The 26,656-nt window shown below is 40.9% G+C and overlaps 2 protein-coding genes across 3 annotated transcripts; one reads left to right on the top strand and one right to left on the bottom strand.

The window, feature by feature from the left end:
- Window positions 1-229: 229 nt before the first annotated feature.
- On the top strand, window positions 230-25,783 carry ca8 (carbonic anhydrase 8 (inactive)). 2 transcript variants are annotated; one of them, XM_087850687.1, is made up of 9 exons: window positions 230-574; window positions 5,678-5,863; window positions 6,116-6,240; window positions 7,411-7,506; window positions 8,903-8,965; window positions 9,073-9,121; window positions 9,363-9,475; window positions 20,671-20,865; window positions 25,159-25,783. In XM_087850687.1, exons 1-8 carry the CDS (start codon window positions 502-504, stop codon window positions 20,803-20,805), a joined length of 840 nt encoding a protein of 279 aa, XP_087706813.1. In that variant the 5' UTR covers window positions 230-501; the 3' UTR covers window positions 20,806-20,865; window positions 25,159-25,783. The 2 variants fall into 2 exon arrangements, with proteins under 2 accessions (XP_087706813.1, XP_087706812.1); XM_087850686.1 differs by having other exon boundaries at window positions 5,672-5,863.
- Window positions 15,094-17,891, bottom strand: LOC148098758 (uncharacterized). The gene has a single exon (XM_087851460.1). The coding sequence runs from the start codon at window positions 17,883-17,885 to the stop codon at window positions 15,564-15,566; it is 2,322 nt and encodes a 773-aa protein (XP_087707586.1). The 5' UTR covers window positions 17,886-17,891; the 3' UTR covers window positions 15,094-15,563.
- Window positions 25,784-26,656: the final 873 nt, after the last annotated feature.

The raw sequence follows: 26,656 nt of genomic DNA, 5'->3' as shown, positions 1-26,656 counted from the left end.
AAATAATTAAAGCCGATATGCTTTACAGTTTATTTTCACCTCTGAACACGGGGAGCATACAGGGCAGGGAGATGAAAAAGAAACACTGTTCTGACATTTTATGCCAGGGTGAGCAAGCACACCTGCAGAGACACAGAAAGGAAGAGAGAGAGAGAGGAAGAGAGAGAGATAACAGTAGAGCAAAGTAGCGAGAGAAAAGAGGTGGAGCAACACAGAGTAAAGAGCTGCTCAGAGAGGCAGAACAGTCTGCACACATCATCAGCTTGTCTCTTTAGGAGGACGAGAGCAAGAGAGAGTGAGAAAGTGGGTTAAGAAGAGACAGACAGAAAAAAGAAAGAAAAGAGAAACTGCATCAAAGAAAAGAGAGAGTTGTTGTTGAGCTGGGAATCCATCCAGCAGACTTCAGTTTGTGTCCAAAACCAGTTAAAACCAGAGTGACGGGGAGCCGTGAGTGGGAGGACAGACTGGTTTCTAGCCACAGGGAGTAGACTGCAAAGCACCATGGCTGACAATGTGAATGAGGAGTCGGATTATACCCCCGGGAAAGATGAGCTGGACTGGGGCTATGAGGAAGGTAGGCTGGGCTCTCTCAGTATGTGAAGGGATGCTGGAGATGTGTGAAAAGCTAAGGATCAGGAGGAGTTTTAAGGGGGACTCAACCCAAAACTTTACACTTTTTAAAAACATTTTAAAAAAATGCAATTTGATTCTTTAGTTGGATTTGGGTCATACACTGTACAACATCTGTCAGACCACCGGCTCCAATATGTTTTTAAAACACCACTAATGGTTTTACTCTCTCATCTCCTATGTTGTAGGTTGCTCGAACGGCATGATTTACAGTCAGTCATATAGAAAAATATCACAAGAACAATATCACTTTTTGCTGGCAACAATATCAAGTTGCCAGCAAACCAGCTGTTTATCACTGCACTGCTAAAAGTATAGGAGACTTGCAACAGACAGTTGTTGGTCAGAGCAAAGATTTCCTTGGACTCTACAACTCATACAATAAAACTCAAAAATGACTTGGCATTAAGAGCTGCCACTCATATATCACTCATATATCTTTGTCTACAGAGAAACTGAATAAAGCACATAAACACTTGAACATAAGTTACAAATATTACTGTCATACTTTCAGTATGTCACACAGTTATGTGTTCACTTTGTCTTTCTGCTAATGCTGCTTTTACTGAGCATCGAGGGATATACTGTCACACTGAACTGTGAAATTCTTACTGTAAGTATACTAAATTATATGGAATACCATGTATGTCTAAGACTAATATTTGACATGCAAATACCTGGTTAGATAAGAGGAGATGAGAGGTTCCCTCAGGAAATTCTTCATCTTAATTTATAAGCACAAGCACAGAACTTCCTTGCCATGAGCTGACAGAGCTTACTGCTGTGTAATAAGCAAAAGTTTCCTTTCTTAGGACTTAGCTAAGGTGTCAGTCACATAGACCTAGAGGTTGGTCGACCCCCTGACAACCTCTGGTCACCAGGGAAAAATGTTGCTGGCAAATTGTTGCTGCTATTGCCGGGTGAAATCAGCTACACCAAGAATCTGCTTGTGATAGCTTTGGTCACCTGCAGTTTGCATGGAAGACACAGACTTTTCTACAAAGAGTTGTCATTTATGCCACAAGCTTTAGTTAAAGTGGAACAAGTGCAGTATAAATTGGGTTAGGGTTAGCCCTAACCCTAACCCTAACTTTTACTCTGACTGTTCTCAATTTCTCATTTTCGTCACTCTTAGTTTCACTAACAGTTGGTGAGTAGTTTGCAAGTGTTTACAGAAATTACAGCATCTTCCATATAAACTGCTGCAAAGGTGGCAGCGTGCTATCAAGTAAAGCAAAGGGGGTTTCTTAAAGAAGGTTTTTGGTGTACCACTTTACATCTGCTTGCAAACACTTTCTTGATAACAACAGCCAGCAACTTCCAGCAACCACCCACAACCAGTTAAAAAAAGCACATCTTTCTGCTGCAACCAGTAAATTACAAGGTCACTGACTAACTGGTCTGCGATTTGATCAGTTGATTTCACAGACACTGCCAGAACCCCCAACAACCACTGAAGGTGCACATTTTCCCTGCTGAGTGGTGGCTATCAGATGGCCACCGACAGGTCTCTAACGCCTGTGTGGCTAACAAGCTGGCACAGTCATTTCTTGATTAGCTTACACATAAGAATGATATCATCTAACACTAAAGTTAACAACACCAAATTCTTTTCCAATGGCTGAAGCAAAAAAACGTAATTACTCACAAAGCTAAGTCCTTAATTTGAGGTCATTAAAGCAACAATCCGCAATTTAGTAGTGCCACTCAAATTCTCACTGCCTTTAGTAAACTGTTGTTAAGGCTTTAGTTGCTGAGGAAAGCGAGAATGTGACCACTCCCCCATGCTTCTTTGCTATGGTGTGAATAGTCAGCCAGTGAGGACCGTCTATCTGCAGTCCCAACAGAAAGGCACACTGTGAGGCCTGAGCTCCTTGTCTTTGAAGCAGATGGGTGTTCTGGACTTTCCATGAACACGATACTGCCAGTGTGTAGTTCCTTTTTCTAAAAACACAGCAGGTTGTGCACATTGTACACATCTCTTACTGTTGCAGTCAGCTGAAAAGTGAAGCAAATTCTGTCTTTCAGTGGGATCACTTTCTCTACACTTGTTGCTCTTCACACTCTATTAAACTGATAGCAAAGGCCTTACTATCTTACAAAATATTTCAGTGTTGTGCTGTGGACAGGTGATCTGTCTCATTTAGGACAGACTTGCCCTGTTTTTACAACTGCAGTCTGCTTAATTTTGTTTTTATGAACAGTAATCTCATTGTCACACTCACTGCAAGAAGTCCTGTTTACTAGACACTGAGAGGAAGCAGAAAGAAACTCAGGATCAGAATGAGGAGAAGGCAAAGCGTTCTTCTGAAACCACCGTTTTCCTCTCAAGCACACACCCAGCTCAGTTTATATCACTTCAGGGGATATTATTTGTTTGTCTGTTTGATTAGTATCAAGATGGATGGATAGTTATTTATTTGAGTTTGCTGCTCTCTCTCTCTCTCTCTCTCTCTCTCTCTCTCTCTCTATATATATATATATATACATACATATACACACACACACACACACACACACACACACATATATATATATATATAGAGAGAGAGAGATAGAGAGATAGAGATGTATATATATATTAGGGGTGCAACAATATATATATTAGGGGTGCAACAATACTCATATCGATATTGATATTGATACAGTGCTTTTGGTTCGGTATGCATATGTATGAACAATACAAAATTTACACTAAAAAAATTATTTTATCAACTTTCCTTCTGACAATGCTGTCTGTGTTGAGCGCTCAGTGGATCTGCGCTCGACAGTGCAGCCTAGGCGGAGTAGTCGAATGCAGATTCACTGAGCGCAGGGCAAGCTAGCGAGATAGAAGTTAAGCTCTTGTTGCAACATGGCAAATTGATCCTCCCCCACCCTCATTCAGATCTGGCGTTTGGAACTATTTTGGTCTTCATGTGACGTATGACCCTGAAGGTAAGCGCCTCATAGACAAAAGTAAAACAGTATGTCGGATGTGCCACGCAATGCTCAATTACATGGGTGGGAACTAGTGCGTTAGCGCAGTTAGCTCGTTAACGTGTTGGCCGTCCAGCCCCAAGCACGGGGTGATCTGCGGTAGCTCGTTAACGGAGATTTGCCGTGTTGTGGCGTTAACGTCATTTCAACGAGATTAACACTGACAGTTGTGGGAACACAACGAATATGACTGCACATTTACTCGGACATCATCCTAGTGCAAAGACAAGTGGAAGCAGACAAAAACAACAAGCAGGCATGCTACAAACTTTACCCGAGTCATTTAGACAGCCGTTAGCACATGATTCTCCTTATGGGGACCTGATATGTTTAATATGCTGCTGAGAATATAGCCCAGAAGAAGCGTATAGTATAGCTTTTATTTTGGAATAAAATTCCCATTTCTCTGTAATAAACTCTCTTTTCCGAAGATGAGTGATTCCTTGATCAGATAGATTTATTTATTTTTTATTACTTTGTTGTTTCAGCAACATTAAATTTAAAAACTGTACTTTTGAGTTAAAATATATATATTTATAAATTTAATAAATGACAAATTAAAAAGGCATGAACATTTTTTTTTGTATCGAAAAAATATCTTATCGTTGCACCCGTAATAAAATATATATATATATATGAGAGAGAGAGAGCAGCAAACTCCAATAAATAACTATCCATCCATCTTCATACTAATCAAACAGTTGTCTGTGTTGTGCCACTTATGGTACCATAAAATGTGCTTTCATTGTTACTAGGCTACCATTGCCATATTTATTATAATAATTAGAGGTTATGACTTTACTGCTTGTAGACTTGCTGATAAAAAAACATTTCTGACTCCCCTCTTATATAAAACAGCCCCACGTTCCTCCAGTAGGAAGAGCAAATGGCCAGTCAAGTTGGATGACTTGTTGAAATCTTAACTGGTAACTGTACTCTAATCATACAATTCCCTGTCTAGTACATGTTTGCTCACTTGCGAGGCTAGTGAGCAAGCACTAGCCATGCAAGTGAGCTTTGTTAGCATGGCTAACAACATGAAGGGTTTTTTTTCTGGTATGGGAAAAAGACCAAAGTGAATGACAGCTGAATTGATGGTTAAGTTTCAGGGTCAGTGATTGGGTTGGACCAGCTGTTGGTAAAATAAATCTCTAAAGGTGTATCTTAATTTGGATACTTGTGTTACTGGCACACAACATTAAGTACACAACATATTTCCTTCCTACATGAATTTAGACTGATTGCATGTTCACCAATTAAAACCTGAGTTGTGAGTATGGCATTTGAAACCTTTGACTGCGATTAGATTGCTGCCTGCTGTCAGCATCTGATCACAGATTGTACAAACTTTCACCAAAAATCCAGAAGCGAAACTGCAGAAAGTTAGAAACTGATGTCATTGAGCGAAGAAGAAAAATAGTGTTACTATTTTTATGACCGATTCTATGAACTCATTAGGGAAGTTTTTACAGATTTTCCCTCTAGACTTCACCGGAAGTCTTTTTGTAACCATAGATATCCATCCAATCCATCCATCCATTCATCTGAGAGGCAGGGTACACCCTGGACGCCAGTCTGTTGCAGGGCTTATTGCAACCTGGTACCCTTCATATGGCATGCAGATTAAGCCACTTCCATGCTGCTTTCATTTTTTTGACCCATAAACGATATTTGATGCTGCTTATGACTGCTCTGAATAAAGCTGTCAGTGAAAGCCATTATTGACCTCAAATGGTACTTAGGGAAGTACTTGATTTGAGGCACAGGATGGACGCCTATTTAGCAATGACCAAGCCCTTCATGAGAGCTGTTTTATGTGGTGTATATTGTTTAAATTAAGTGTAGATGATGATTTGGTAACATATTACAGCTAGTCAAAGTTTGAACTTTGAAACAGCAGGTGCAACAGTTCCCTTTATTTTTAAGTGTGACTTGGCAGGACACTTAAAACTGTGCAACCATTTTTAATGGTCATGTTCTTAGTAAGCCTATATTTTACAACAATAATCTGAATGTATGCTCTATTTCATGTGCATTTTTATGCCTATTTTTGCTCATAAAGGTGTAGAATGGGGACTTCATTTCCCAGCAGCCAATGGCGAGTACCAGTCTCCCATTAATCTAAACTCCAGGGAGGCTCACTACGATCCGTCACTCCTGGATGTTGGATTGTCACCAAACTACGTGGTGTGTCGAGACTGCGAGGTGATCAATGATGGACACACTGTCCGTATTATTCTCAAGTCCAAGTCAGGTAACTACCAGCAGCCATGACATCATATCAGCAAACACAAATTGTTGACTAAACTGCTTTGAAACAGGATGCATGTATAGTTTTCGAGGTTTGGTAGGAGGTGATTAATGTATATTTTTCTCACAAGGGAAAACCAAAAAAGTTGCATCGCATCACAAATGACCCCTTTCTCTCACACCGACTATTATTCTGACCTATTTAGCCTTCTTCCTGTACGTGCTTGATCATAAACCCTCTGGTTTCCTGTGACAGTGGTTACTGGAGGTCCACTGCCAAGCGATCACGAGTATGAGCTTCACGAGGTTCGATTCCACTGGGGCAAAGAGAACCAAAGAGGATCGGAGCACACGGTCAACTTCAAGGCTTTCCCTATGGAGGTAAACCAAGGAGAAAAAAGAGAAAAAAGCAAGGCCATAACCACGAAGCACACCCCAAACACCAAAGAAATGCACTGATTTGTTTAGACTTCTTGTCTTCAGCTAACACTGTAGTTTGATGAGTCCTTGAAGACAAAATCTTTTTTTTCTTTGAAAAGTATCCGCTTTGATATCCGAATAGCATTGTTCCACAGTCATAATCACACATTCTGTGACTCCGTGTGTCTGTGAAATCTTTACGGTGCGTTCTCTGACAGTTCATCAAGAAACTGTACCACTCCATCCAAAAACATACATTTATATTTTCATTTTCTTTTTGTTTACAAACGTGTCAGCTGTTTCTACTTTGGTTTTTACTCCACGTTAGGTCAATCCCATTTTTATCTTGTCATCTACAACAACTTTGCATTTCCCAAAACTGGACTCCATCTTCAAATACTAATGTTATAAATCCTGGTGAACTTTCTTAGATAACGTTCCTGCACAATATAATATCTGGCATTTTACTGGACCTCAAGGTAAATACCTAATAAATTCCTAATTATTAGGACACCAAAAATAAATGAATCTGACAACAAAACATTTGACTTGCTGGTCTACAAATGTCCCATTTTCCCATTTTTAGTGTTTGTTGGGCCGTAGTCAACAAGGGAAAATTGTGTGAAGACAGCTTGGCTTATTTGAAGACAGTGGTAAATACAGTTTACTGTGCCGATTGTACTGAGCTCAATCTATTGCAGATATTATTCTCAGTATAGCTCAGTGTCTCTTTCCATTCCTGTTTGTAGCAGCAGAACTACCCTTTTAAGATAGCTTATGTTTCCTTTTACAAAACACATTAGCAGTTATCAGTGCAGAAGGCTATTGATAATGAAACAGGCAGCTCAGAGATCACAAAGATATTATACATTAATGTTTTTTCCACTGTGTCTGTTATAATGAGACACATAGCATGGCAGCTGTAAGTCTTATCATGTATGTAACTTCAGTCTGGTCTTGTATTTACTGCTTTCAGGGTCGAAGCTTTGTACACGTCCCTTTGTTTATGTGAAAGCCTTTACAAAAAGCCTTCAGTCACCACAAGCTGATGGTTTCTCACTCACAACTTGTCCTCTCTACAGCAAATGCCGCTCAATCACAGATTGTAATGTGTTGTTTCTCTGTGTGCAGCTTCATCTGATTCACTGGAACAGCACTCTGTTTAACACACTGGAGGATGCTCTAGGGAAGAAGAATGGAGTACTTATCATAGCTCTTTTTGTGCAGGTAAGCATCCAGAGCCAGAAGGCTGGCAAAGTGACCTGATAAAGGATTGATTTACAATGTCTGTTTATTCATAGCCAAGAAACTATTTTCTATGTCAGTCAGAAACATCGTTAAAGTCAGTGTCTTTTCAGTCCTGGAAGTTAGGAGGTGGAGCATTCATGGAATGAAGTTGTTTTTCCTGCACATTCCACATACACTTGTTATTGTGAACTGGGAAATCTGGGGGCCCAATACTTTGAACTCTTTGTCAAGTGTTGTGTGTATTATCCTACTGAAAAAGATCAGTGGCATTAAGGAATACTTTCTCCACAGAGAAATACGCGTTCTGCAGTAATGTTTAGGCAGGTCAAAGCAAAATCTACATGAATGCAACCGAGGCTTACCAGCAGAAAATCATCACACTGTTCCCAGTGTGACAGACATTGTCAAAACTAGTTATTGCTTGATATATTGCATTTTTTAAATGTTTGAAAATGTCTGTAAAGCTTCCACTGAAGAACTTTAAAAGAAAGAAAGAAATACAGATAACCCCCCCCCCCCCCCCCCAAAATATAACATAAATTTAAATACATTTCTTCATAAAACAGATGCATTTATTTCTCCATGCTTAAAAAAAGACACTTAAACACACCATTTCTCCCTGTTAAGTGTAGCTCAGGGGAAGTGCCATTTAAAAAGGCTGTCCCATTTTCCATGTATATGATCCAGCTACAGAGTGTTTGGTGACATCTTATGCAGCCTGTGAATGCTCAGTTAAACACAAAGTAAAAGGTGCTGTCTTTCTGTGCAGTTCTAAGTTATATGCTGGCTCCCTAAACTGGGACTGAGCCACAATGCCCGTTTTAAGTCTAGTCTTGACATGCACTTTTATAAACATTTGCTTTTATCAGCCTTTAATGTGCTTTCCTTCCTAGCATTGTAAAAGCTGTTTTCCTAAACGAGTGATCAGATAAATTCTAGATATGCTTGGTGTGACCTGAGAATGAGTCAGTTTGGAATGTATTGTTTGCCACGTTCCTGTGAAATTCCCCTGATTTACATACTTAATGCACTCCATAAGGAATGAAATGAGACCGGGTTTTCATGAACTCTCAGTAGACTTCTTGAAAAGCTAGTCTGCTGAGAAACCTGCTCAAAAACCTTGACAAGAAACAGTGGCTATCTCACTCTTTCTTCAACCCCAAACATTCCTGACCTCAGACCTAACACTACACACATCCTGTTCTCAACAGAATTCTTACTTCATTCCCTGTTTACTTCCTGCAGACATAAAAGTATAAAAGTCCTGCTTAAACACAATCACTGGTAGCATTATTGTTATCAACTACATAAGTTCAAGCTGAAATAAGGACTACTTTGTCAGTTGTGAAACCAAACATGCTTGCTTTTTTATCAGATTGGTAAAGAGCATCTGGGACTGAAGGCCATCACTGAAGTTCTCCAGGACCTGCAGTACAAGGTGTGACTGAATTTAAAAAAATCAGAGCAGGTGAAAGCATCTTAAGATGCTGGATTTGTAAGATGCATGTACAATGAGAATAATTATCTTTGTGTTAATGCCACCAGGGGAAGAGCAAGATAATCCCCTGCTTTAATCCCAACACTCTGTTACCTGGTAAGCAAGAATGTCTTGAGCACTGATACAGATTTGTAGCTATTGCCTCCTGATAACACCCATACGATTGTTGTGTGGGTGTGAGATAAAGTTGAAAAACAAAAATGCAGATCATGTCCTCATTTCAGAAAGTCAACTGCATGATGGGATGAAAAAATTGTTTTTTGTTCAGCCTTGAGAGCTGAAACAATATCATCAAAGTATAACTGATGTTTGCTTTTTCCACAAAACCTGCCCACAGATCCATTACTGAGAGACTACTGGGTGTATGAAGGATCTCTGACTACACCACCTTGTAGTGAGAATGTGACCTGGATTCTCTATCGTTACCCTCTCACCATCTCACAGTTACAGGTAAAACAAATAAAGCAGGTAAAGTAAAGCATCCTCTGCCTTTTTAAGTTTTTTTTGTTTTATTTATTTTTCTTCTTCTGTTTAATCCCAGAATTATTATCTCAGCCTTAAAGGCCCATTCAGCTCAGTGTTTTGGGTTCCTGACAGGCAAAGTCCTCAGGCAGCTGTTTTCTCCGAAGAAGCTACAGCATCAGCTGCTGATTGTAGTGGAGTGTTTAGCTGCTGATGAGACGGATATATTTTGCCAGAAATCAGTGGAGAATATAGTGGTGAATACAGTAAAGGGTTAATGTATAATTGTCAATCTTTCATAATAAGAAGAAAAGAAAAAAAACCCTAGATGCAGAAAGCTGCAAAACCCTGCTGCTATTTCACAATAAAAGCATTTCAGGAACTCTATAAAGTGGTCGCAAAAAGTTGATTCTGGTCATCTGGACGTAGCGTTTTCTGGGAGAAATGTTTCGCCACTGATCCAAGTGACTTCTTCAGTCTCAGCTGACTGCAGGTTTCCAACCTTATATACAGTAGATTTGCATAATGACTTAAACTAGCACCACTGAATGAACAATGGGCTGTGAGGTCTGTTTCTTGATCATTAGTAAGCAAATTGTCATGACCATTGATCAACAACCACTGATCAATGACCTTGCCTGACGAGTTACTTATTCTGTGTTGTGCCATCGACTTAGCCAGAGGTTGTTTGGCTTCCCCAATGTATAAATCCTGGCAATCCTCCTTAACAGCGTACAGTATATTACTCTGTTTGTGTCAGGGGACCTGATCCTTGGGGTGGACCAATTTTTGGCTCAGCGTGTTTTGGGGTTTAAAAGCCACGGATGCAGTGTTTAGAGAAAATGCGTCTTAGCTGTTCCGATACTCCTGACACATACAGGATGACCACAGGTTTTCGCTTAAGCAGCGGTTGCCCTTCTCTCCTGGATCAGCTGGAGCTTTCTTTAGGTCAGGGGTGTCGAACTCCAGGCCTCGAGGGCCGGTGTCCTGCAGGTTTTAGATCTCACCGTGGGTCAACACACCTGAATGAAATGATTAGTTCATTACCAGGCTTCTGGAGAACTTCAAGACATGTTGAGGAGGTCATTTAGCCATTTAAATCAGCTGCGTTGTATCAAGGACACATCTAAAACCTGCAAGATACCGGCCCTCGAGGCCTGGAGTTTGACACCTGTTCTTTAGGTGCTCTGACAAATGTCCAGCTGGGATAACCACATTTACTCAGGGCCTTCTTGAAGCGATGTTCTTCTGCTTCGCTGGCTGCTGAGTCTGTTGGGATGGTGTTCCCTCTATGTTGCAGCGTCCTGATGACGCCCAGTTTGTGCAGCAGTGGATGATGAAACCTTAAATACTGATCTGTATTCGTAGGTTTACGGTACACACCAACTTTTAGATGTCCCCCATTACTGATGGAAATCTCACAGTCTAACAAGGCTAACCTGTCTTTTTTTTATTTTTCATTTTTCACTGAAAATTTTACATCTAGATAAACAGAATCAACTTCTTAGTATTTCCTTACCTGGATGGCTGAGCATGCATCAAGATCTATTGGCAAAGTTACAGTCTCAATTAGGGATGGGTACTAAACGGTAGTAACCAGACCGAAAAGCAGCGCACATTTCGGTGCTTTATTTCTGTGCTTTTTTTTTCCTAAGCTGTGATATACTTTAGATTCTAGCCAATCATTTTACGTTTCCGAGGATAGTAGGCGGGTCCAGGTACGTACGTTCTTTTAGAGCAGAGCTACAGATTAAAATGCCCAAGGTGAAACGGTCAAAAGTCTGGCTGAACTTCACAGCAAAATATGCAAACTCAGCAGCCTGCAACAAGTGCTTTAAGGTGATACTGTGATGCTGTCAAAGGAGGAAACACCTCGAATCCGATGAAACAGCTGGCTGTTGGGTCTAAAGTCAAACTCCGCTGATCCCAGAACTTATTCCCATGAAAGAAAAACAAGGCAACAGCGATCGATCTTTTTACTTGCAAGGGAGGCCTTGTCGGTATCTTAGCTCATCACAAAATGACCTCTCCGACTGCCCCCTCTCGCTCCCTTTTATTGGCAACGTTCACACAATAAACAATAGTTTACAACACGTAACTTCCTTGGTTACAAAGACAAGGCACTGTGTGTGTGTTATGTGAGAATGTGTGTGTGTGTGTGTGTATCAAAGGGTCCTATAACATAAAAGCACAGGAACATCTTTGGTCATAAAGAGGGTAGTCCCCCCACACCCTAGATAACACAGTGAAGCCATACAAAGGGGAGGAAATTTACCACATCAAACAGACCTTCATAGAGGGTGTTCCTGTGATCAGAAACACTACCGCCCCCCTCCCAGAATCTTAAAGATCTGGGGAGGGGAGGACGACAATATTTAACAACTCACCCTAACACTGGCGACGCATAGGGTTTTTTTTTTAAAGCCGAGAAATGCGCCGTATTTGATAGCTTGCTGCGAGACCTCACACCATGCACATCTATTGCGGGTGTGGTGCCTGTTATCAGACCCGGAGCCCTGCTAGTGTAGCAGAAATGATGACGCATGATGATGGCAGCAGCAGCCGTTCTTCTCTGCGTGAGTAGCTTAATGTTGTTCGTGTGTAATTTACGTTGAGTAGGCTAACCACGTTATTACATTAATGCATGTAAGGTGAACTAGCAAACATCATCGTAGCTACATGCGGCTGTCTTCTTGTTTGATGGCAGATACTCCCTTCACCCTGGCCAAAAAGGCTAAAATGACCAAAGAAAAAGTGGAAAACAGCTAAACATGAGAGGTTTTTGGACAAAGTTTGTGTTTTTCCATTGTTTAAGCACTGCTTCCAGCCAAGAGTGATGCCATATATGCCCCATAGCTGCAGAAAAGGCTAACATTGTTATCTTTTTACAAAAAAAACAGCTAAACATGAGAGGTTTTTGGACCAATTTTGTGTTCTCCATTCTTTAAGCACCGGTTTGAGCACCGTTTAAGCACCAGCACCGTTTCAAAAGTACCGGTTTGGCACCGGTATCGGATAAAACCTAAACGATACCCATCCCTAGTCTCAATGTTATTCTTTATTTTTTCTCAGTGTCTTCTTGAGGGACAGTATGTGTATATGTGCACGTGATATTAAATGAATGTTTAAGTGCAGGTTATTGTGCAGACTCAGCACAGAGCATCAAAGAGTTGATTTGTAGTGTGTCACATCAGTGTGGTGGCAGCTGTCCTGGCAGCCATTTTTGGAATTCCATAAGATACTATGATTCATATCAGTATGTCACACATAAACACATTGTATTGAAGGACACAAAAACAGAATCTTATGAGAATTATAAGATTCTGCTAACATTCTGTCCACATTTGATAACCTGCTTAGTGCTAAGGGCAAAACAAAAGCAACTTTGGATTTCTAACTACAAATCCATTCTCTCTTGTTTCTTTTTGTCTTTATCCCACTCTAAAAGTTGGATGTAACAGTGAGACCAAATTCACAACCCAATAGAAACAGATCCAGGTACATTTACTGCAATATTCAAACTGAATACAGGCTGCTGGCCATTGACATGTAGTATCCTTTTCACTTGAAGTCACCTGGAACTGTAGCTGTGCTGTAAACAAATAATGAAGCACAGTTTGACCAGAATAAGAACTAGAATCTTTAACACACTAAGATAATAAAATACACAAGCTATTTGGCTGGTAACTGGCAATAAGCCAGATGACTAATGGCCCATAAGGCCCAAATGAAACTAGTAATGTCCAGACATCTAGCCTATATTACTTAATATTCATTAACCTATTTAAAAAGCACTTTTGCTCTGTTTCAGGTAAAGTGTAAATCTGCACCTCTGATTTGTGTGATTACATTTACACTGTCATCTCGGTTGTGGGCAAAAGACCTGCAACTGACAAATAAAGGCTATCTCTCTCATCTCACATTTTCTCTTTGTCTTTTTCTGCTGCAGCAGCCAAAGTCTGATTTATTAATGACAAACCAGAGGTAGAAGCATCATAACATCAAGAAAACTGGACAGTTAAAGGATTTTTCTTTTTACATAAAAAAGAAAAAAATGTTTGATGATCTGAAATGTTTAAGTGTGACAAACATACAAATAAATAGGAAAACTCTTTTTCCTCTGGCCGTATTAGCCAGAGGTCCCTTTACTACGGTTCGGAGCCGCGGACCTTCAGTAACAGTAATAAATCACAGCAATAGTACATTCATGTAGTTGTAATGTAAAGACTTACTTCGTCATATAAAAGACTTACTTCCTTCATTCTGTTCATTGACCCCATTGTGGACCACTAAAATTTTGTTGTAAACTTTATTTATTAAATTTTGGGTTTGTTTTGTTTTTTTGCACTACATTAGACAACATCAAAATAGCGTTGACATTTTTGTTATTTGTGTTTTGTAATCTTTATAAAAACCTAGAAAAAAACACCTCTTAATCTTTGGTATATGGCGAGGCGCTGTGGACATCCAAGTTTGTGATTGTGTAGATTTTTCAAATCAATACCATGGTTGCATCTACTGAAAATCTCTGCGAAGCTTAAATATCAGTGACCTTGACTTCAAGGTCAGAGGTCAACTTTTCAAAAATCGGAGGAGTTTCACATTTATAACCAGTGTTGGGGAGTAACGGAATACATGTACCGCCGTTACGTGTTTAAAATACAAAATATGAGTAACTGTATTCCGTTACAATTACCGTTTAAAAAGGTGGTATTTAGAATACAGTTACTTTGTTGAAATAAATGGATTACACGGCGGTACTTCCCTGTTTCATATTGTGGCGGGTCAGGACTGTTTGGGTTTTGTGTGACAGCTACGTTCTGTTGTTCCAGGTGGCAGCGTTACGGTTGCCATGGTTACAGGGTGACGCTCTCTCTGTGCGTGTTTCCTGGGTGAGAGAGGCCTTTTTGTTGTTGTTGTGCTAAGCTAATAGGCAGAATGCTACAGGTATAGCTCTAAAGAATGTAGCATCATAGGCAGTGTAGTCCGTGCTGCAGGGAGAATGGACTGCCATACACGTTATGTGTCTGTGAGCGATGGAGGGAGAAAAAGGAGAAGTACGAGCTGTCATCGATCAAAAATGGGAGCTGGAAGCATGTAAATATAACAATAACCACTGCAGCCAAGAAGAGTGCCTGACGAGCCCAGTTGTAAGTAAGCTATTAAGACTCGACTGTACATCGTGTTCGTGTTTTCCTCCAAAAACAATAAGTTCTGTTGGAGCAGCCTTTCAACGCCTCTCTCTGTCTCTCGCTAGCAAAGTTGACCCAGACAACAAAGTAAAGCTAGTTTTCGGCTACGAGCCCGACACAGAACCCACCGTATTAGCCAGAGGTCCCTTTACTACGGTTCGGAGCCGCGGACCTTCAGTAACAGTAATAAATCACAGCAATAGTACATTCATGTAGTTGTAAACAGCATGATAATATATTAAGTAATCCAAGGTATTCAGAATACATTACTCTCATTGAGTAACGTAACGGAATACGTTACAGAATACATTTTGGGGCATGTATTCTGTATTCTGTAATCTGTAATGGAATACATTTTAAAAGTAACCTTCCCAACACTGTTTATAACACAGGTATGTCTACTAGGAGGCTGAAGGGTAGCACTATATATTTATAAACAATCAAAAACAACAATTTATTTCCAATTTGTATGGAATTTATTTCTGTAAACATGGTGTTTTAGGTCGGATTAAAGGACTGATGTGATGGTAAGGTGTCCGCTGCTCTGCTTTGAATATTGGTAGGCTTTTTTTTTTTTTTTTAAATTTTCACAAGAATTGTTACTTCCCCTAGAGTTTTGGCCACCCCAGCAATCAGAAGATTCCCTATGAGCAAGCATTTAGCGACAGTGGGAAGGAAAAACTCCCTTTAAAAAGGAAGAAACCTTCGACAGAACCAGGCTCAGGAAGGGACAGTCATCTGCCGCGACTGGTTGGGGTGGGGGGAGTGAAAATTTAAAAAAAAAAAAAAAGCCAAAGTGATAATTATTGGAGCAGCTTAATTAATTAATATTTCCAGTGTAATTTGCTGTTAATATCCTTTTCCAACCCCAGTTTGTGTTTTTATCACTTTTGTCCAGGGTGGAAGATGCCATGCTGGAGATTGACTCTGTATGGTTTTTCAATGTTGATACTTGGGAACCTGTTGGAGAGGCCAGGGTTGAAAAAGGGATGCCGGAGAACCTGAGAGGGTGTTATCCGCTGGTGTGCATCCAAGGCCAACATGTCTTTAATTAGGCTGACAAATAAGCGTTGGCCATCTTCTGGTCCTCGTCTAAACATCATTATTTGTTCGAGGTCATCCAGACGTTTAAGTTTTATGTATCTTGTCTCCAAAGATTCATATCCTGTCTCGTATTTAAATTGTTGGGCGGTCTTAAATGTCCAGCGTTGTTGGTTGTAGTTGTAGTTGTCTTTTGTGAAATATTCTTCAGTGTACACGCCAGAGTCTAGAACATGATCTGGTGGCTGACCCTGAGTCTCTATGATGAATTTCAAAACATCATAATATTTTTTCCCAGGGTAGAGTGGCACCCCTGTAACCAGCTCAACAGCCACCAGCCCCAGAGACCACATGTCACATGCTTCGTTGTAAGGAAGGCCAAGCATAACCTCAGGTGCACTATAACCAACTGTCCCCACACGGTCACCAGGCATCACTGCAGACGCAGGACATGCGAGGCCAAAGTCTATAAGTCTGACTTTGACTGGAGACTCATAGCGATTTATAACCATGATGTTTCCAGGTTTGAGGTCAGCGTGCACTATTCCCAAAGAACCCAGGTGGGACAGAGCATTTGTCAGTTGACCTAAAATTGGCCTGACTTCGCTTATGGGGAGACGCCGGTTATTCGGGTCCCGTATGTAGTCCCACAGGCATTGATCTAGGAGTTCAAATTTCAGGCAAACCCGCTCTCTGTCAAGGAAAAAGCCGTTCCATTGAACAATGTTGGCGGCATCTGGATCCAACCTTCGCAGCTGCTCCAGGATGAAAATTTCCTTTTTTGCCTGTTGCAGAATATCAGTGCGGTTCTTGTTCACCTTAATAGCCACAGCTTGGTTGGTTTTGGTATCACGGCATTTGGCTACAATACCAAAGCCCCCTTCTCCGAGGAAAGCCTCTACCTTGTAGTGGTTTCCCAAAATGCTCCCTTTAACTATTCCAACCTCATCTGAGCTGAAGGATGGGCTGGCTGACGTGTGTACGAATACTTGCTGAGAAAATTCAACCGAGTTTTGAAAACTGCAGTTGATTTTCTCTGATCTCTTGCATTTCAAGTTTGAAGGGTGCTGAAAGACCACAGGGTTTTGTGGTCTTTCAGCACTCATGTCAATGCAAGGGGAACTCTTAGGGTTGAAAAAGGGATGCCGGAGAACCTCCGACGGTGTTATGCGCTGGTTTGCATCCAAGGCCAACATCTGTTTAATTAAGCTTACAAACAAACGTTGGCCATTTTCAGGTCCTCTTTTAAACATCATTACTTGTTCGAGGTCATCGAGACGCGTCAGTTTTATGAATCTTGTCTCCAGGGACTCATGTCCTGTCTTGTACTGAAATTGTTGGTCAGTCTTAAATGTCCAACGCTGTTGGTTGTCGTTGTCTTCAATGAAATAGTCTTCAGTGTACACGCCAGAGTCTAGAACATGATCTGGTGGCTGACCCTGAGTCTCTATGATGAATTTCAAAACATCATAGTCTTCATTTCCAGGGTAGAGTGGCACCCCTGTACCAAGCTCCACAGCCACCAGCCCCAGAGACCACATGTCACATGCTTCGTTATAAGGAAGGCCAAGCATAACTTCAGGTGCACTATAACCAACCGTCCCCACACGGTCACCAGGCATCACTGCAGACGCAGGACATGCGAGGCCAAAGTCTATAAGTTTGACTTTGATGGGAGACTCATGGCGGTTTACAACCATGATGTTTCCAGGTTTGAGGTCAGCGTGCACTATTCCCACAGAACCCAGGTGGGACAGAGCATTTGTGAGCTGACCTAAAATTGGCCTGACTTCACTTATGGGGAGACCCTGGTTTTTCCGGTCCCCTATATAGTCCCACAGGCATTGATCAAGGAGTTCGAACTTTAAGCAAACCCGCTCTCCGTCGTGGAAAAAGCCGTTCCATTTGACAATGTTGGCGGCATCTGGATCCAACCTTCTCAGCTGCTCCAGGATGAAAATTTCCAGTTTTGCCTGTTGCAGAATATCAGGGTCGCTCTTGTTGACTTTAATAGCCACAGCTCGGTTGGTCATGGTATCACGACATTTGGCTACAATACCAAAGCCCCCTTCTCCAAGGAAAGCCTCTACCTTGTAGTGGTTTCCCAAAATGCTCCCTTTAACTATTCCAAGCTCATTTGAGCAGAAGGATGGGTTAGCTGACATGGTGAAATGTGTCGGCTTGGTTAGTGAATTGCTAAGTAACGCGAAATTCTCTCAAAACTCTCCAAAAGGGTTTGCTTACTGTCAGGTCAAGGTCCGTTGAGCAGCAAAGTTTAACAGAGCAAAGCTCCTATTTAAGGGTTTTCTCTCTCAGCAAGATGATGACATCACAAGGGATCAAAGGCATTCTACTTTGGATCAAAGGAATTCTATTTTTGATCAATGGCATTCTATTTTTTTCAGTTGAAATACTAAAAAAAATAGTGTTTCAACAGGGCAGGCTGGCACCCTGTGGGAGGTAGAGGTGATAGGGTAAGGATGCAGAGGATAAGAAAAGATCTTATCTGTCAGCTCATCAGCGAGCAGCCGCAGAATCACAGGTGCAGCTTTGCAGGGGATGGAGAGTGAAGACAAAATCAACAATGACTTATGGCAGGGGTGTCAAACTCAAATACACAGTGGGCCAAAATTCAAAACTGGAACAAAGTCGCGGGCTAACATTAATATTTATTGAAAATAAATATTATTATTTGAGTCCATATTTCTTATGGACTCAAATAAGTTTTGCTGGAAAACTGAATATGGAACAAGCAAAGCTTAATACTAAATAATATATATATTAGCTGTATAATACCAGTAGGCCAGCTCTAATAGTAATTTGGTATGGCTTCGCAAATTTGGCCCGCGGGCCAGAGTTTGACACCTATGTATTAAGTGGTGAATATTAAGAATATTAGCCTAACACTGATATACAAAATTTCTGTTACTAGTGAATAGTCTGTTTATCGGCATTTTTTTCTCTTATGAGACAACTTATAGATATCTGCTGCAGCAGTAAAATAAAGTAGACATCAGCAAAATTATAGGCCATGAATCATACATGGTAACGGCTACCCATGGCAAGTGTAAGCCAATCAGTTACATTGCTTTTACTGGCGTGGCTCTTCTACTGCGTTCAGTGTCTGTATTGTTCATGTTTGAGGGGGTTTCTCATTTTCTTCATCCTGTCTTATATGATCAATATGTCAGCCCTGTATGTATTTTTAAATTGCACAGTAATGCTAGCCCACAGCTCTCTAGCAGTTACTCACAGTACAGGAAACCTTTACACTCACTACCAATCAATAAGTCTGTCAAGTTTCTTTTGATACATTTTTATTTGAATTTAGCCTTTGGGTCTCTCATGCTTTACTCCAGCAGCCTGATGTAAAGGATGATGACAGAAACCATCTGACATTTAATTCAGGCTTTCATGTTCCCTGCTTTCTGCTCCATTGAACCTGCAGAAATGCCAACAGAAAGGATGACTTCAGGCTCCCTCAGGCCATGCCCTATTGTGAATAATAAAAGCTGGAAAGAATCAATGGGTTAAAGATGATTAATTTTCTTATTTTTAGATGATAACAAAGCCAATCCTGCAAACAGGTGGTATATAGTATGTGTTTAAAGTTTTAAGTTAAGCCATTTTTATGGCTCCTTCTGCAACTATTAGTGCTTCTTGTTTGCAGCGCACAAACAGAAGTCCTAAAAGCAAACACTAAAACAGAAGAATCTTCAGTTGGGTTCTGGTTTTATGAGGGGCGTAAGTATAAAACCTGCCAAGTGTTAGGCAGTTCAGACAGCAGCTCTAGTTTCTCACCAGTTGATAAGCAGGCCCAAGCAGTGGGTTACACTACAATAATATAGTCCTTTAACTATGCTATACATGCGACCTTCACCTGCCACCCTTTCCATTACACTTCTCTCTACATCACTTTAAAGTAAAAAAGCAAAGTGTAAAAAAACACAGTTAACTCCAGCACACTGACCTGTATGCTGTTTTTTATGCCTACTCATGTACTGTGCTGCACTTTACTGTTCTTCTTTCTGTAACCACAGCAAGTATTTTCAAACAGCAGGTCCTTCTTACCTAGAATACACACCTCAAACATCCGGCTATTATTGACTCTGTGTGTGTGTGTGTGTGTGTGTGTGTGTGCTCAGTGAATGTGTATGCATATCAGGCAGTTACTATGCCAACTATGTTGTTAGTATGTTGAAATGCACTTTGACAGCGTGCTATAAAGCTTTCCTCTGTGAAACAGCTGCACGGCTGCATAAAAAGCCTCATATTTGTTTTGCCTGATATTGCTACCCCCTGCACAGTATGTGTGTGTAGATCAAATCTGCACTTGCAACATTTTCTCATGAACAGGAAGTCAGGTGAAAGATTATTCTGATCTGAGAATTATAAAAAGCCCAGAATGCTCTTTTTTGTAGATGACCTGTCGAGCTGTTGTATTCAGAGATGAGTAAAAATGGTTCGTTTGTCCATCTGACATGCTAACCCAAAGCAAATAGTGAAATCACCAGAAATAACTCCTCCACTTTCTCTGTTATGAGGAATCACACATAACTGTAGTCCTTCCTTTTTATACCCACAAGCTTGTTTTTAGGAAGGTGAAAGTGAGGCTCTGAAGACTTTCTCCTACAGCTGACAGTTTGTCAGATTTTTTTCCTTAGATATGAATAAATACCTGCAGCGACACAATGCAATAAAAAGTGAAAGCACAGTGGAACCTAAACCCTCAATCACCACAGTGCTCCTCTTGTTGTGGTAAAAAAAAGAAAAAAGAAGATTTCTATTCTAACACAGGGTAAGACATCAGAGCATTTTAAATTAAATTAAAGTAAATTATGATAATTCTAAAATTCAGAAAGGAGGATTTTCTGGTGAAAAAGTAGCCCTGCGTCTCCAAGACCTCAACAGACTCCCTCAGTTTCTGTGTAAACATCTTTGTCATTGCAGATTGAGGAGTTTCGGAGACTACGGTCCCACGTCAAAGGTGCGGAGCTGCCAGAAGGGAATGATGGGATGCTGGGGGACAACTTCCGTCCCACCCAGCCGCTCAGTGACCGGACAGTTCGCGCTGCCTTCCAGTGACTCCCACTTTCCACCGCCATCTCAGACAAACTGTGGGACCTACAGATACAATCAAAGAAGGTAACATTGTCACAGTGAGTTACACTTCAATACAGTGTTCTGAGGTGGTCACGTCCTACTTTGAGGGAAAGGGTTTGTCTTTTCATATAAGATCAAACCTACTAATGGAACGCATGCCTGGTATCGTACACCTTTCTTGCAGAGGGTTCGAGACAGATTATAGCAGTTTGTTAGGAAACAGTGACAGTACAATAGCAAATACAAAGTATTATTAGCAATTTTTTTAATCAAGATGGTTTACGATGATGGCAGCACGGTGGTTAGCACTGTTGCCGCACAGCAAGGAGGTCCTGAGTTCAATTCCACCATCAGGCCGGGGTCTTTCTGTGTGGAGTTTGCATGTTCTCCCCATGTTTGCGTGGGTTCCCTCCGGGTACTCCGGCTTCCTCCCACCGTCCAAAGACATGCAGCTTGTGGGGATAGGTTAATTGGATAATCCAAATTGCCACTACGTGTGAATGTGCGAGTGAATGTGAGTGCGAATGGTTGTCTGTCCCTGCGACAGACTGGCGACCTGTCCAGGGTGTACCCCGCCTCTCGCCCTATGACAGCTGGGATAGGCTCCAGCGCCCCCCGCGACCCTGAAAAGGATAAGCGGAAGTGAATGGATGGATGGTTTAAGATGATATTCACGCTCATTGTAACTCTGAGCCTCTGAGCTTGTTGTTGTACAGTGAATTTTTCTGACAACTCCCTACTGCTGTAAAAAAAAAACCCTGACAAACAGCTGTTGATGCCCTCAGTGAGATCAAACTACAACAGCAAATCTGATGTAAGTAAACTCAGAAACTGTGAGCTGAACAGCTCTAAAATGTTGTTAAGCTCACTGTAGATGGGGAATCAATAATTATCTGTAGATGTGATAACTGATATTTGAAAAAGTAACTATCACTTGCTCTACTTACCACCAAACACTTTGTATTTTTAGTCAGTTCAGCACATTTCCTCATGAGGGACAGAATTTTAATGAACTAGGCATACTGTCCCTGAGGTATTTGGGCCCTCAGAATCCATGGCACATAATAGATCAGGCCCTGGAAGAACTAACCCAGTTTAGTTACTAATGTGGGACCAACCTATATACAGCACAAAGTGCATGGAGAGATCCCAGATTTAGCTCAGCAGCACTGCAGGAGGAAGGCAGGTCAGAACTTTAGGACATCAGAACAGACCGTGATGCTTAAAAACGCGACGACTGCAAAAGTGTAAGGCTAAAACAAACAACCTTGTTTACTATTTTTAATGTGCTGATGTGAAATAAACACGAATATTAAGCAGGTACGTCACTTTCCCCAAACATTGCATAATTACAGATGAGGTCACCTAGTACTGTTTAGATCAAAACAAATGCTTCATTTTTGAAGATAAACATTTTTGCGTTATTGGTTATTAGTCTGCATTCCTTCATTCTTATGGTGTTTCTACGTTGTTTTGAAGTTTTGAAGAAGAAGAAGGAGCAATATTTGTATATTTTCAGACCTCATTCTGGCTCAGTTTTAAAGATAAGAGCACAAGTGCCTCGTGTTAAATACGAATGAGCGACGGTGGGCAGAAGCAGTAGCCTTTTCTCACATCTCTACACTATCAGTTAGCCTTTTGCAACACAATGTCAGGGACAGGAACACAGTGTCTGCCTTGCAGTAAATTATCTCATCTGACATCGATGTAGCGTCTGTAACTTTTTAAATCAGAAAGTAAAACATGCTGAATTTGCTTTATACAGCTAATTCATTCACCCAATCACTTCTAAGCTTAAGTGCTAAGTATCTAACATTCATACACATTCACACTCCGATGGATGCATCAGAGAGCAACATGGGGTTAGTATCTTGCCCAAGGATATTTGACTGGAGCAGCCTGGGATTGAACCACTGACCTTCTGGTTAGTGGCTGATCCGCTCTGCCACCTGAGCTACAGCCACATGCGTGGGATCTTGCATTATAATGCCGCTAAATAGCTTCTAACTTTTGTTAGTCCTACATGAATGGATAAAACCCATGCCCACGTCACGGGCTCGGCTCAGCTTACCGAAAGCCTGTAAGCCGAGCCAAGAAATGCCAGAAAAACCTTCTGCAGAACCACATGGAACGATACTACAGAGAGTTCTACATGAGCTGACCTGTAAAATCAGTGGTGTGTCACGTTAAATGTCCAGAGGAAAACAGAGTGTTTCCATGTAGTCATGGTGTTTTGGGAATTGCGATCACATAATGAGTAAAACTGTCAGTTTACTGGCTTCATTTGAACTGAGTCATTTTGCCCAAAACAGCTATTTTTGCAGCTTAACAGTGAACTCCCAGCTAGTGTTTACCCTCTGAAGGCTACACGGTAGAGCTCTTCAGGGTCATATAACTCTTATAGCCCTGTGATACCATAGAATGCTGTGGAAGATCTGAACTGACGTCCACTTAGGCCAAAGTCAAAGGACACAGATGAGAGTAACAGACGGAGTAAAAACTGAAGCAGAGGACAAAAAAGTGAGGGCTTGTTGAGAGCGAGGAAGTAGAGGGGTAATTTGGTGAAAGGAGGTAAAATGCCAGAGGGATGAAAGAGGAGTGAGCGAGCAGAGGGAAGAAAATGGAAAGAAACAACAGAGGACTATTGTCTATGGTGTAAACGGATACTGATCTGGTCCCACCAGCAAAACACACCTAAGACAAGAGTTCAGACTATGGGAAAGACACCACCTGGGGGAAATAGAGCCCCAGAGGTGGAGTTAAAAAAATATTTGTATGAAGTGTTATACGTAAGTAAGATTTTCAGGTATCTGTACTTGGGTTTTAATTTTTTTGATGACTTTTTGCATTTAATGTATGCATTTTTACACAAATATCTGTACTCAAAACAGGCTTCTTTCTTCAAGTTCATTGTGTTTCATGTCACTATGTGTCTTTAAGCATCGACAAGCAAAGAGAGGAAAGAGGCTAAAACATATATGCATGCATAATTTATAGGAGCATGCGTTGAGGTTAGAGTTGGTCTGAACCATCTGGAACAGCATTTTTGGTGCAGAAGTTTTGGTCATTGTGCTTCTGTTATCACCGTGACAGCTGTAAGCATGAAACTGACTCCAAAGAAGCTCACGAGATACAACGGCTCAAAGTTGACAGGTTTTATTGTTACAAAGGGAGGTTTCTCCAAGGGAATTTGAGTTTTTGATTCACAATTGAGTTAGTGGGGGAGCCAATGGTCAGAGCTGTTCAAACTTGATCAATGGGAGGCTGAGCAGGCAGGTAGGTCCGGAGGGTGAAAATTTGAAGCAGGCAGACCAGCTTGACAGAGACAGGTAAGGGTAAAATAAACACAAGGATACTTGGACAGGTCTGAAAGTCATATAGGAGCCTAAAAAGGAAGGTTTTGGAATTCTGCGGTCAAGTTCAGACTCACACCAGATTGAGATACTTTGTTAGACTTTAAGCAGGCCTTCAATGCTAAAAACGCTCCACGGTGGCTGAATTAAAACAATTCTGCAAAAAAGAGTGGGCCAGAATTCCTCCTCTTCTTTGTGTTTGTTTTATTTTTGTTCAGTTGTGTGACCAAAGAGCTACGCAAACAGAGACCAATGCTGAACCAGCATGGGAGTAAGTATTTAATAGATTTAGTTGAGCAAATAAAGATCCTGCCTTGCAGCCTGTCTATCTTAGGAAGATAGTAGGGGATCAGACTAAATAATAACAGTAGAGTCGTTACCTTGAAATATGAAGCGCCTTGAGGCAGCTGTCGTTGTGATTTGGTGCTATGTAGATAAAATTATTTTATTATTTTCAAACTTCTGAGTCAGAACAGTTGTCATTTGTCAGAACAGTGAAAACAAAGCAACCCTGGAGCTGAGTTAAGACAATAGTACATATCCGCTACCAAACAACTGATTTCATATCATTCTGAAACTGATGTTCGACTACCAAGAGATGATTTTGTTTGTTTGTTTTCTTTTAGCAGCCAGATTTCTTTCTTTTTTGACCAACACTGTGAAGTTGTTCTGAATTCTCTTTGCCAATGTACTTTCTTCCCACCCTGCTGCAACATCTGCCTCTTTTTGGCTCACTAGCTCAGCTCACATATATGTGACTTTATGTGGTGCCTTCGTAGGAAAAAATAATGAACTTTTACAGAGGCTTTTTAACACCTCCTTCTACGACAGCTCAGTTTTGCTGGAGTTTTTCTCCAGTCTAAAGTAATTGGTTGTAAAAGTACAAACCAAGCATTTCCATCTGTGTGTTACAGTTTAGCTGCTGGACACATCTGGTTTTTCTCAGTCTCCTAATCACATCCATATTTGTCTTTTCTTACAGGAGAGAAGAAAGAAGAGGCGTGAAGCGAGTAGCAGCAGTGCAAGGATGTGGTTCTAGATCAGCCGCAGATTAAGAGTGAAGGTGGACAAAGAAGCTATTGATTACACCCCTTTACAGTGTGCGTGCGTGTGTGTGTGTGTGTGCTTAAGTGTAGTCTCTACACCCTCCTGCCCCTCCCTTTTAACATATGTAAAATCCCCCTCTGTTTGTGTACTGTAGTGTGGTATTGTGTTAATCTGCTGTGTGTGTCCTGGTGACAGGAGGCTTATAATCAGCCCATCTCTGCTGTGAAAACAAAAGGAAGCTTGAACCACAGATGTGGTACCTAGACACATCCGTGCGCGTACACACACACACACACACATCTTTTGTACACTACGTGAATACAGGACGTTAATTATGCAAGACTGTACACATTTTACACAAAGTTTATGAGCTTATTCGGAGCTAAATTTCAAATGAAGTCACACAAAGAAAATATACACATGTATTAAATCAAGCATGCAGCAAGATCTTAAAAGAAATCATGTTTCTATACAGCCTCCGTTTGAATCTTTTTAGTAAATCTCCATTGTTAGTATTTCTTTATTAAATGTCCCCAAAGGGCTGGAGAGAGACGGCTGAAGGCAGGTGTACTGGCTGGAATTCCATTTTCTGAATATTATTGGAAATTATGCACTGAAGGAATCTTTGACTGAATAATTTCCCATTATTTCCATCAGCTTCCTGTACCTGATGCATTTTCACATCCGCACTCTGGAGGTTGGGCTTATTTTGTAGGTTAACCCTTCAATCCAGTGTATTTTGCTTATTTTCCAGCTCAATATTTGAATTCTGGGACTAACATTGTTTAAAGGTTCAAAATAATCCATATTTACAAGGTGTTGCTCTCCATGCCACTACCACACTGCTGCACCAGTTAGTGAAACAACTACTTTTAAGGGTAAAACATCAATTTTTACATGCATCCTGAACATTCTCAATATTTCTGAGGCTAACAAATAATATCCAGAACATCCTAATAACAAGGGAAAAAATTAATTTGTGCAAATTTATATTCTTGTGCATTTTTACATGACAAGTAAAGTAAGTAAAAAAAATTAGTTGGTTAACTTTTTGAGCATCAAAACGGCACCATCAACTTTTTATTTTGGCAAAGCAATTTATGTTAATGTCATTGAGCCTATAGTCAAGTCATCTTCGCTTATGACCTGGATTACTCCCTGCAAAGCATAAACATGATGCAACGATGCTGTGTGCACAGATGTGGGCGGTGAGCCAACGCACTGCAAGGCGAGCATCTCAGCTTGTGTTTTGTTTTGTATTTTAGACCACCTCTCTCTTGACAAACAGGTTTGAACAGCAGGTGGGTGAAGCTAGGTGCCTGAGATGACCATGTTAGGGATATTCTCTCTCTCTGACATCATAAAAAGTTTAGAGTTAAAAAAATGTTTGATGCCTGAACTCACGGGAGTTACTTGTACATACACTGACCTCA

Source organism: Neolamprologus brichardi, chromosome 14 (assembly GCF_056152115.1).
Source record: "Neolamprologus brichardi isolate AB-2024 chromosome 14, ASM5615211v1, whole genome shotgun sequence".
Classification (NCBI taxonomy): Eukaryota; Metazoa; Chordata; class Actinopteri; order Cichliformes; family Cichlidae; genus Neolamprologus; species Neolamprologus brichardi.
Note: the sequence above shows the minus strand (reverse complement) of the source record. Positions and strands in the feature narration are given on the sequence as shown.

Coding starts and splice junctions, on each gene's coding strand:
- LOC148098758 (XM_087851460.1), bottom strand. CDS start 17,885: ATGTCAGCTAACCCATCCTTCTGCTCAAATGAGCTTGGAATAGTTAAA.
- ca8 (XM_087850686.1), top strand. CDS start 502: ATGGCTGACAATGTGAATGAGGAGTCGGATTATACCCCCGGGAAAGAT. Junction 575..5,671: donor GGACTGGGGCTATGAGGAAG/GTAGGCTGGGCT, acceptor TTGCTCATAAAG/GTGTAGAATGGGGACTTCAT. Junction 9,476..20,670: donor TCACCATCTCACAGTTACAG/GTAAAACAAATA, acceptor TTGTCATTGCAG/ATTGAGGAGTTTCGGAGACT.